Source organism: Solanum dulcamara, chromosome 1 (genome assembly GCF_947179165.1).
Source record: "Solanum dulcamara chromosome 1, daSolDulc1.2, whole genome shotgun sequence".
NCBI lineage: Eukaryota > Viridiplantae > Streptophyta > Magnoliopsida > Solanales > Solanaceae > Solanum > Solanum dulcamara.
The window spans coordinates 11,815,727-11,827,999 of record NC_077237.1 but is presented as its reverse complement, the minus strand read 5'-3'; the positions used below and the strand labels follow the sequence as shown (position 1 = coordinate 11,827,999).

The window sequence follows — 12,273 nt, the reverse complement described above, 5'->3', positions numbered from 1 at the left end:
ATTTTATAATGTTAAAAAAATATTAAAAAGAGAAAGAGTCATTATTTTAAACACAATAAATTAACTTAATATTAGTTTATTTAGAATATTTTCCATGTGGAATTATTTTTTCAAGTGGAGTGCCACGTGACAAAAAAATTTAAATAAAAAAATTAATGTAGTACATAGATCATTAAAAATAAATTAAGATACATTTTACTAATTATTGAGTAATAGTTCATATAGAAAACTTATACTCTTAATATTTCATATATATAAAACTAAAAAATTAAAATAATTTATGTGTGTTTTTGATTCATTTAATTCTTTTGTTTAAACACAACAAATTAAGAGTCCGTTTGGATGGGTTTTAAGTTGGTCAAACTAACTTATAAACTCCTTTTTAGCTTTTGAAAGTGTTTGCCTAATGCTAACTTTAAGCCATAAAGTTCTTAAAGTCAGTCAAAAATGAAAAGTTAGGATTTCTAACTTTTTTTTCTAAGTGCTTAAGCCATTTTTTTAACCATAGAAATTACTTTTATATCCCTTATATTTTAACTAAATTTCCAAACTATTCTTTTTATTTTTTTAACTCTAAAATTCAAATACTTATTTTCAATATAAGCACTTTTATCCAAATACTCAACTGCTTATTTATAAAAATAACTTTCAGCACTACAAATTTCTAAAAGCACTTCATACATAAAAATTACTTTTTTTAAACTCATTTAAACGGGCTCTAAAATAGAGAAATAATTTATGGTAGTTTGAAGATTATATATATTGACGTAAGTGATGATGGAATGGTTAACTAATTAAAAAGCAAAGAGGAAGGAATTGCAGAGACAGTAATTAATAATTGCACAAATTCACGTGGCAATGTTTCTCTTCTCGAAATTTGTGCTAATCAATAGAATTTCCAGCTTCATATATACTGTGCTTTCCGCAAACAAACAGTTAATTCACCCAAACTGCTTGCTCCCTATTTGGGAGATAGATGAAATCAGTATTTGGATATGTAATTTTATTTCGTGAAGATAAAATTCTAAATTTTTTAAAAAAATTTAATTTGAGAAGTTCATATCATGATTTTATAAAAATTTTTCAAATATAAAAATGAATCCATAAGTTTATATTTTGTTTTTAAAAAAATCACCATTTTATATTTACACAATGTTTTGCGAGAATACCAAAGAAGCAATAAAATATTCACCGAATATGAGCATGATGATATAGTTATTGATGATGTTGATCATGTTTAATTTTTTAAAAAATAGTACACTACAACTCATGTTCAATTTTAATTTTTTATTGAATTAAATTTATTAATAAATATTGTATTTTTCTTTAGAATATCGTTGTGATAATGTATTATACTTTTATTATGAGTTTTTGCTTATTTGGTAAGATTATAAAAAAAAATTGAGATATCTTTGATAGTTTTTATAACTTATGAATTTTTATATGTTTATAAGCACAAATTAAAACTTAAAAATTAAAATTATATGTTCAAACAAAACTTTAAATTTATCTTATATAATTTCATATCATAATTTCGTCTCACATGCACGGACCCTTACAAAAAATATGACTTTAGAATTAGGCTATAAATATACATCCTCTTTCCCTACTTGTACCTTGTCTAATTTTCCCGATTATTATTGCTTAAATTCTCAAAATTATAACAAAGCTCACATGTTTTGTTCTTAAGTCACATTACTCATCATCTTAGTCAGGAACTCTCAATAAGATTTCCATTTACACTACTTATTTTACATCAATTCACTTAAGATCATACTTTCAGGATCAGGAGGTTAATTGTGATTATTATAACTTACTCACTTTTGATTCTATTTATAAATTCAATTGTTTAATCTTTAATTCATATTAGATTAAAAATAATTATGGGATTGCTTGTATATATCTACATAAATCCACTAATTTTGTATTCTATCGTGATAGGTATATATTTATAGAGAACATTCTAAGAAAATATATTAATTAATAGATAAACAATAATATTTCAAAGAAAAATGCACCTAAGATCAAATATTTCGAGTCGGCCTTTTTGCTACCCATATGTGAGGCGCTGTCTTAGCCTTCTCTGACTAGGATCGCTCCCACACCTATAGCGTTCATGATCGGCCTCCTCAACTATGTATCGATCAAAAGGTAAGACAACACAACTCTCAATCAAGAAAGTGATTATGTTCAATATGTCCCTCTTATTCTCGACATGCTATAGTACTCTGGAGTAGGTATAATGAATTCACTAAGAGTAGAATAGGCCTTATGATGGATCAAAGGTGTTTTGCCACTTGAACTCAAGTCGATCTGACCTTTCATCCATCTTTATCCGGTCAACTCATAACAAAATATTTTATCTCCTCCTAAGAATAGCCAAACAACCTTGTAGGATTGTACATGTAATGGCGGAATCAAAATTTTCACCAATCAACTTAAATTTTGAAGATATAAAAATACTAATTAGCCAAAGTAATTCAACATTTATTATATATACATAAAAATAAATTTTAAATATATAAATAATATAATTTTTTACTATCTAATAGACCCACAGTGTGCATGGGACCCAAAGGCATGCAAATGGAATTGGACTCTAGTGATTTACTACTCCCTCTTGCTTGTTCTCGTAACCCAAGATGAATTTTGTTCAAAGAATGCGACTACCCATAACTCTGTTTCTTATGCTATTAGTATGAAAGATATGACTTAAGAGTCCAGTCTCATCAACACTTCTGCATTACTGAAGCCATCCTGAAGATATTGTCTTTGTACTTCCACAATTGCTTTTTACATTTTTTTATATGCAATAACTTGATAATACTTTTTAACTTTCATAATTAAAAGTAAATAGAGAACGTATTTTTGTTTGAAGTAGAATTGAAAACAAAAAAGTATTTCAAAGTTGATTATTTTGTGTTGTATTTTGCCTGTTGTTTTATAAGTATACCACTAAAGTGTATGTAACTCATGGATATGTGAAATTTTATCTTATTGATGTTATATTTATCAATGTTCAATAGTCTATTTTAGAGGTCCATATTTTGATTGAAGGGTCAATCCATCCCAATTTATAGTCCGCTTAGGACTGGATTGAATTGTTATTTTATAGAATTTTAATTAAAAGGGTTAGACCGTTCTAATCCATTTAACTCGCTAATTCTTTAAGATTGAGTTGAATTGGGCCAGCCCATTTTAACACCTCTGGTGTTTGACTTGTATATATTTTTTCTCTATTTCAATCACATTATAATTCTTAGTGGTAATATATGTAGCACTCATTATCTAAGCTTTTATGCGTAAAAATCAAGAATAAGAAATACATAAGAAAAATCAACGGATGGGAAAATTTTCGCGTCCCCTTTTTTCATTAGTAATATCATCTATTTATTGACAAGAAATTAATCTAATCAAAACCTATTTGGCTATCGAATTTCTAACTAATTAGGTTTACAATTTTCATATTTACCATATACACATTTTAATTGCCCTACCCCCACCCTAAGTTGGTGCATGAAGATTTCGAATGGTCAATTTATAAAATAAGTGTTCATATTGCGACTTTTTCTACGCCTTCGTAAGGATATCAACCAACTGCGCGCTAATGAGTAGGAACATAGATCGGAGAGAGACTTCCGCCAAGTAGTTCATCACGGACATAGTAACAATCCATGTCAACATATTCAATTTGTTCATGAAAGATCGAATTTCAAGCAATATATACATATGCAATGCTACTTGACTATCACAGTAAAAACAGGATCAGATAATCATGTTTCAACCATTTCAATTCACATACAATCATTGTCATCGATTTGTATTTTGCGTTAGCCGTGCCCATTTCCAAAAATAAGCAAGTCATCCACATAAAAAAGAATTGGATGTCTTTATTTTTAACGTTCAATTATCTTCAAACATCCGTATCTCTTATTGCATTGCTTTCCTCCCCCGTTCATCTCTTATGGCTTCTAGGAAACTTCGTAACTCATTTCCTATAATAATAGTTGCAAGAAATTTTTTATGTCTCGTGGAAAAATCATCACAATTACCTGTAATGATTCTTAAGATCATTTTTGGTAATTTTCGCAAAATGACCGTTGTACCCCTCCTGATAGTTGTTCCGAATCATATTTGATCAGTATCCAAAGTCAGTTCCGTGAAATTCCTTGAAAAGTTGAGATTTTTGGTAAGCTTTGAGTTTTAGAGGTTTAAGTTGCTTAAAGAGTAGTATTTGAGGTCATATGGAGTTTTTAGGTCTCGGAATAGAATTCCATCGATTCCATCAGCTATAGAAAGTTGAATGTGATCTAGAAGAGTTGACGAAATCAGATTCAGGGTTATATCGTGGAATTGAAGTGTTGAGTTGGAAATCTTTGAGTTTTTGGCCATAGAATTGACTGGGTTAACATTTGGTGATTGAATGCTCGATATTGAATTCCAACGATTCCGTTGAATTCAGGGGATGATATTAGCCTTAGGGAGAGTTCTTGTGTATTTTTTGGAAGCTCCAAGGGCGTTTTGGTCATTTGAGGCATAAAGTTAGTTTAGTTGCAATTTTTTGAATTTCGGATCAAGGAAACCTAAAATTCGAATTGTGATGATTTCATTGGGTCCGGACCGTCAAAATTAGCATGGTGGATTATAAGGTTTGTGTGCACGGGATATCTGAGGTCTGGTGCAAGCTTTTTCGCGTTCGCGGAAGCTTGACCGCATTTGGGAAGGGCCTTGACCCTTGACCTTTGGGTTTGCGAGTGGTGTACCGCGTTCCCGAAGGGTTAGAGCCTGACTCTTCATGCTCGCGGAGTAAGTTGTCTGCAATATCGAAGGTCTAATTGGACCTGAACAACAGACATTTTCCAAAGACGGAAAATAAGCAATTTTCACCATTTTTGGGATTCTGAGAACTCGGAAGGCGATTTTGAACGAGGATTTTTGTGGAAAACTATTGGGTAAGTGATTTTATGCTATAATCTTGATTATCCATCAAGTATATCTCAAAAAATAGTGTTTTAATTTTGAAAATTTGGGGGTTTTGTTCAAGAACTTGAAATTTGGTAAAATAGTAATTTTAAATTGATTTTAACTCCATTTTGGATTGGTTTTCACCAATAGATTCCTAATATTTTTAAGAACATTTTCATCCAAAAAATTCCAGATTTAGCCCACATTTTCGGAATTAAATTTTTGAGTCGTTTTGACCTTTTTCCCGAATTTCATGTTTTTGTTGTCGTTGGACTCAATTTTTTATTGTGATTCATTATTTGACTAGATTGTGGAATTTCAGAGTATATTCAAAAGGGGAAGGCTCACATTGATTGATCTCATACAATGTTCTAAAAATTTGTGAATCTTATAGAATTTCGAATTTTCTTTCTTGTATATGTTACGGAGTAATGAGGATGAAGTTACAGGTTGAAATATTTTGTGAACTAATCTTAATTGATAGGCGGGGTTAATAAAAGGTAATATGTGATAATGTAGTGATTCAAGTGTGATATGTTGTGATCTTGATATTATGTGTATTTGTTGAAATACTTCGATAGTCTCTTTATGATTGCAGATTGTTTGAATTTGTTATTTTTCTCATTACTTGTGTGAGCATGCTGATTGCATTTGTTCTGGAACATTGTATGAGATGGACATGATTGTGAGGCTGAGGTCATTTTCGGCGGGAGATTGTGATGTCGATGTCATTTCTGGCGAAAGATTGTGATGTTGAGGTCATTTTCCACGGAAAATTGTGATGCCAAGGTCATTTCCGGTGAGAGATTGTAAAGCCAAGGTCATTTCTAGTGAGAGCGTGACGCCGAGGTTATTGCCGACGGGAGTGAGTTGTACCGATGTCACTTTCGGTGAGATTATAATGTTGAGATCTTTGTCGGCGGTTGCGCACATGTATAATCATTGAGTGTGCATATATATTCCTGCATAACTTGTGTGGTTGACTTGAAACTTGTACTTGACTTTTGATTATTTGTATGTTATGATTTGTGACATTGAGCAGTTTAGTATGAACTGTTAGGTTGGGTATAAATTCTGTGCAGGTTGTAGTTATGGAGGTTCAGTTGGGTTGGAAATGAGTTCGTTTATCCTATTCGATTTACTTAGTTTAATTTATTAGTTGACTTGCTAGGTACCGTGTTGCTTGGTACTCACCACTTGCTTCTATACTTCTATAGGTTTTGAGCTTGGACTTTGATTATTCATCTTTCTGATCATCTGAAGCTTCTAAAAGATTGAGAGAGGTAGATATTGACATCCGGCAGACCCTCTTATTTCTATATATTATGCTTTACTCTATTTGAGAGTCAAAGACATACTTGAGACTTGTATTTACATTCCAATTATATTTTAGTGGCTTGTATATGTGACAACCAATCTTTGGGGGTTATTTAAGTTTGAAAGACTTCCGCTTTTGTTTATTTATTAGCTATTTAACTATTTCCACTTTAATTTCCGTAAATATTGAATTTTAGGCTGACTTGTCTGGTGGAAAAGGACAGGTGTCATCACACCCGAATTCGGTCGGGACAAAATGTTATCAGAGCTCCAAGTTTATGGGTCTCACGTGTACAAGTCAAGTCTAAGTAGAATTTTGAGGATCGATACGGAGACGTCTGTTTTTATCTTCGAGAGGCTATGAAGCCTGTTAGAAAACTTCCTTTATTCATTCTTTCTTATCCTGTCGAATTCTTATCACTAGTGCTGAGTGTCGCGTATTATTTTGTCAGATGCCTAGAATCAAAGCCACATTTATTGTCAAAGGGGAGACAGTCCCCAATGCAGTAAGAATAGAGATAGGAGCTGAATTAGAGGCCGAGGCTATGGAACAGTTACTGATAGAGGCCGTGTCCGAGGACCATTAGTGAGAGCGTCACTCTCAAACCCCTGCAATATACTATTTAAATTTGATTGAAATTTTAATACGTACACTAAACAGCATCTTAAAAAAATCAAAGAATAATAAACTCTGCCCTTCATGTGAAGGGGAGTGCTCGGGGGTTAGTAGTACGTGGAGTGACCCCCAAAAGTGATGAAAAGCAGTCCAAAGTAAAGTGGGTAAGGGGGTGCATGCACGTGAAGAATGGTACGGTACAATATGTGCAATCAGAAGTGAGTGTTGCTATTTTTCTGTATGTTTATTTTATGTGATATTTTTTTTAATTTTTTTTTTAAAATTATGTTTTTTTATAACTAAAAACAATTTAATTTTAATTTTTTTTTTATTTTTAATGAAATAATTTTTAACCTAATAAATATCTATAAATTATTTTAAATTAATTTTTTTAAATATTTTTTTCTTAAATATTAACTGTGTGGGGAGAGGGAGGATGACTTACATTTGCCCCCCTATGCCTTGGGAACACGTTGTACGCGTTACCATAATCTTTTTTTGTCACTAACCAAATTTTATGACAGATAGAAGGGGCCCTAAATGGCACACATTTCATCTTAGTGGTGGCTGTGGGCGGGGTACTAAATACAGGTTTTCTTCTCTCCACTACACTGTCACTGTATGTTTTGTTGACTATGTACTGGAACCAGCTGATGAGTTGGCTATAACTACTTGCAACTATCTTTACACAAAAAAAGTTGGTTCAGTGTATGTTTTGTTTGAATTAATTTATTTAAGCACCTTATAAGTTAGAAATAATTTATAAGTTAAAAAATAAGTTAGAGTAATCCAATTATTTTTTAGCTTATAAGTTATTTTTAGCTTATAAGCTATTTTAGATAAGTTAATTTAAATAGATTTAATTATTTTTTGGGGCTTGTTTTAAGCATAGAATGACTTTAAGTTGGATATTCAAACGCTCAAAAAAGCTGAAAACAATTTATAAATAATTTATAAGTCAATTCAAACGGCCTCCTAGTCTATCCTTCTGAAATTATAGTGCTTTCTCCATTCTATTTTATGTGGAATTTTTTTATTTGATACGATATTCAAGAAAAAGAAAAAGATTTATAAAATAAAATTTATGATCTAAAATAATTCATTAATATTTATGCAAGATGATATTCTTTTTAAAATAAATTATTTAAAAAATGCTACATAAAATAAAAGGGAGAAAGTATATGACATTATGACTTCATTCTTACACATGACTTATAACATTGTTTTAGAGGCCCTAGGATTAATATATTTAGGGGTCGTTTTATTGTTGGTTAATATAGGTATGAAAAATGCGCGCAAAGATTTGTTATGATTTTGAGATGATAATTAAATATATATAATACTCTTCAATTTAATTTATGCGTTATTGTTTGATCAAGCATGAAATTTAAGAAATAAATAAAATTTTTGTTATATTTATTAAATTATCCTTATTAGTGTCATTTTAATGATTACTTTTAGTTGATTTTTGTCGCAATAAAATAGTAAGTGGGACCCAATAAAAGATGAAATGAGGATGATGTCATTAAATACCTATTAAATAAGAAAATGTAACTTTTTGGAGCCAAATTAAAAAAAAAAAAAAGGATGTCACATGAATTGAGATGAATGAAGCATTTGATGAGCTGAATTTAATACGAAACAACTTGAAAATTGTCAAACAACATATTGAGTATGCTAGTTTTTTTTTAAACACATGAATAATTTTCTTCCTAATTAGCAACTAAAACAACCCTGAATACCTTATATTTTGTGTCCTTTTCTTTTTTCAGGTCTGTCGTGAAAGAATTAATAGTGTTCTCATATATACTTTAGTGTGACTTGAAACCTTAACCTACCGATAGATGGCAGAAGCATTCAACCACTTGATCAAGCCTGACCTATAATATTTTAATTATGTGTCCTAATTAACTTGATTAGGCATGAATTTTTTAAAAACTTATAATTTAAATATATTACAATATTTATATAATTATATTTACAAATATTTTCATAAATATGTAATAATATTTGTTTGGCGGAGGAAATATTTGATAGTAGCTCCTTCAAGCATATTTATGGAAAAATGTTTATTATTTAAAGTAAGAAGATTTTTAACTTGTTTGGCATAATATGACTCGGTACCATTTATACGAATCGAGTTAAACTATGCCATTTATACTTCTAACCGTTTGTTTGGCATAGTTTCTATAACCTTTATTTATACAAAGAAAAACGAAAAAGCTATATAATAAACAAATGGCTAGATTGCTAGAAGTATTAATGTTGATAAAATTCGTAGACCAAATTAGGAAATTCTTTTGTCATAACAAATGTAATAAAACAACTTGTATAAATTAATACAAGCTCTGAGTTTTGTTTCTTCATGGATGACTAACTATAGAATTTCATGCATATTTTTTTTTTTGATATGCATATATCTTCATCGACCTTTGATATGTCTTAATTTGTCAAACCTTCCTTCAACTAGAAAATGTAACTCCAAAATGGATATAAAACAAATCTATACATATTCTCACCATGCTAGTAAAAATAAATTTAAATAAATATATTTCCTAATCTACTTTAGTCTAAGGTTTGGGATAGTAATTAATGTCAGCATTTTATATTTTTTGCAAAATAAAAAGGTCAACCTTTGCATGATTTTTCATATATATAGTCTCTCTATTAAGGGAAATAAATGTATACTTCCACCTCAATATTTGAAGACCAGATTTCCAAAATTTGATCAATTTACGGCCAAACACATATTTAAATATAAATTTTTAAAATTTATAATCAAACTCTAGTTAAATATGAATAAACAAGAATATCATTATAGATTATTTACTAGCCAGAAAACACAATATAAGTTTTTTGTTTTCCTAAACAAGAAAACACAAAGTCAGGACTTTCTACATAGGTTCAAAATTGGATTCCACAAATTTAACTTGTAAAAATTCAACTATAAAGCCCAGAAATGTAGAAAAATATCAAAAATAAAAACAAAAAACACTCACAAAATCCTAAAACGAAACATTCCTCTGCATGGCCACAACAGTGAGTGGATTCTTCATTTCACATGACAATTTTAAAACTTCTCCCAAGTCAACCGGGTGGGGCCCATCCTCCACAAACTCGAAATGCTGCACCAACTTAGCCACCCATAACATTACGGTGACCAACCCTAAATTCTTCCCGGGGCATACTCTCCTTCCTGCCCCAAACGGTGCTAAACGTAGGTCACAACCCCTCACGTCCACATTCACACCACCTTCAGACACAACAAACCTCTCTGGCTTAAACTCTAGCGGGTTTTCCCACACATCAGAGTCATGAGTAATAGCCCACATGTTAACCATTGCCGTTGTATGGGAAGGAACAACCATGCCATTGCTGAGCCGAACATCCGATGTGGAAATCCGAGCCCACGAGAGAAGTGGGCCCGGTGGATGTACTCTTAGCGTCTCTTTTATCACTGCTTGTAAGTAAGGCATCCCAGCAGCGTCCGCATCAGTCGCAACTTTTCCCATCGTCACATTATCAACTTCTTGTCGTAACTTGATTTGCACATCGGGGTGCAAAACAAGTTCCGCCATCACCCACTCCGTTAAAAGCGCCATGGTGTCCGTACCTCTAAAAATCATTTCCTGAATTTACAAAAAAAAAATAACTAAATTAAAAACACTACTAGAAAACATGATATTAATTATGAAATTTATCGCTAATTCCTAACTAATCAATCGCTAAATAGCTCCTACTTGATTGGACTGTTATATCATCCATGGCTAATTCATAGAAAAATGAGATTAGCATGGAAATTTTCTATTTAGCTCTGAATTTTTTTTTCGTAGCTAGGGAAAGAGTTAATTATAAGAATCAAGTTGTGCTACTAAAAATGATTTTACACGAGTTGGTCATGTTATCAAAATAAATACCTTTTCCATTTCAATTTATTTGTCATATTTTAATTTAATATGGAATTTAAGAAAATAAAAAACACTTCTGAAACAAAAAGTAATTATATACTTACCCAAAGAACGGCGATCATGTCATCTTCGGCCAGCTTTTCTTCTCCATCAAGAGATAATAAAACATCAACAAAATCACCATTATCAGTCATCACCATTTTGGATGCACAAGTGTTGCGGCAGCGCCTGTGTTCGTCAATAATGGCAATGACAAACTTTCGTACACGCGGCACAAGAGCTTCACACCTTCGGACAATGTCCGAAGGATCATAGAAAAAGCTCAACCACGGAAGATAATCACACCAATTAAATGCACCTAATAATTCAAATCCTTCCTTCACCATATCTTGCAATTCTCCGAGCTCTAATTTACTATCGACATCATTATTATAACGTTTCCCAAACACACTAGCCATTATATTATTCAGCGCAGCAAATTGCAAATGTTCTCTCAAAACGACTTTCCCGTTTTCCAATTGTTCACTTACTATATTCCGTAACATAACGGAACAGTCAAGCTGACGGCTCGTCTCATGAGCCGCGAGTCGGTTCGGGGAGAAGAGATATGAAGAAGCGATACGACGGACGAGACGCCAATACATTCTGTTAGGAGCGAACCCAATGGCTCGGCTAAACATGAGGCTTTTAGCCGACTGTTTAATCGGACGGTCAGCAAAATGAGGTGAAGTGAGAATCTCTTTAGCTATTTGAGGATCAGAAGATACAACTAAAGGGGTTGAACCAAGGCTAAAAGCCATAAGCTTTTTAGCTTTTTTATGACTCCAAGCCGTGGTGGCTAGAGAGCGATGAGCTAAGCCATCAGGACTCAGAGTGAAAAGGCTTCCGATAATCGAAAAGCCACGTGGTCCAGGAATTCTCCCTGGAACACTAGTTTTGTTTTTCCAAGCTACACCACCGGGAGTAGAAGCCCAAGTGATTAGAGTGATTGAAATAAAGGCTAAAAGAATAGAAAGGATAATATATTCATCAATAACAAGAGTACTTTTACAACCAAGGAAAGCTGGTAGTGTAAATACCCACCAGTTGGAGTCTCTTGTGCCCATACCCAAATCCATAAGATGAAGAAAAATAGGAGTAGTGGAATTATATTTGTGATGTTTCAAAATGAAAAGTATGGCTAGCTTTATATAAGCCGCAAAAAATTTAATTACTTATGTTACTTACTATAGATATTGATTTGATTGCATCATTTACCATAGCTTTATTTAGTCCTATCACATGTAAATCCAGAGGCGTTTGACCATGAAATATTTTGCTTTTTTTAGAGTTGAATTTTGAAAAATCGAAAAACACGTTTGATCATAAAAGTTTAAAATTCAACAGAGTTTTCATAAATTTGAAAAAAAAAAGTGCTTTCACTTCTTTTTTTTCACTACAAATTACTTACAAAAAGTCAAAATTAAC

General features: G+C 31.8%; 1 protein-coding gene across 1 annotated transcript; it reads right to left on the bottom strand.

The window, feature by feature from the left end:
- Positions 1-9,884: 9,884 nt before the first annotated feature.
- Positions 9,885-12,066, bottom strand: LOC129891586 (cytochrome P450 78A7-like). The gene is made up of 3 exons (XM_055966998.1): positions 12,034-12,066; positions 10,911-11,990; positions 9,885-10,527 (listed from the first exon to the last, which is right to left on the bottom strand). Exons 1-3 carry the CDS (start codon positions 12,064-12,066, stop codon positions 9,904-9,906), a joined length of 1,737 nt encoding a protein of 578 aa, XP_055822973.1. The 3' UTR covers positions 9,885-9,903.
- Between the last annotated feature and the right edge of the window lie 207 nt (positions 12,067-12,273).

Coding starts and splice junctions, on each gene's coding strand:
- LOC129891586 (XM_055966998.1), bottom strand. CDS start 12,066: ATGGTAAATGATGCAATCAAATCAATATCTATA. Junction 11,991..12,033: donor CAATCAAATCAATATCTATA/GTAAGTAACATA, acceptor GCTTATATAAAG/CTAGCCATACTTTTCATTTT. Junction 10,528..10,910: donor ACATGATCGCCGTTCTTTGG/GTAAGTATATAA, acceptor TTGTAAATTCAG/GAAATGATTTTTAGAGGTAC.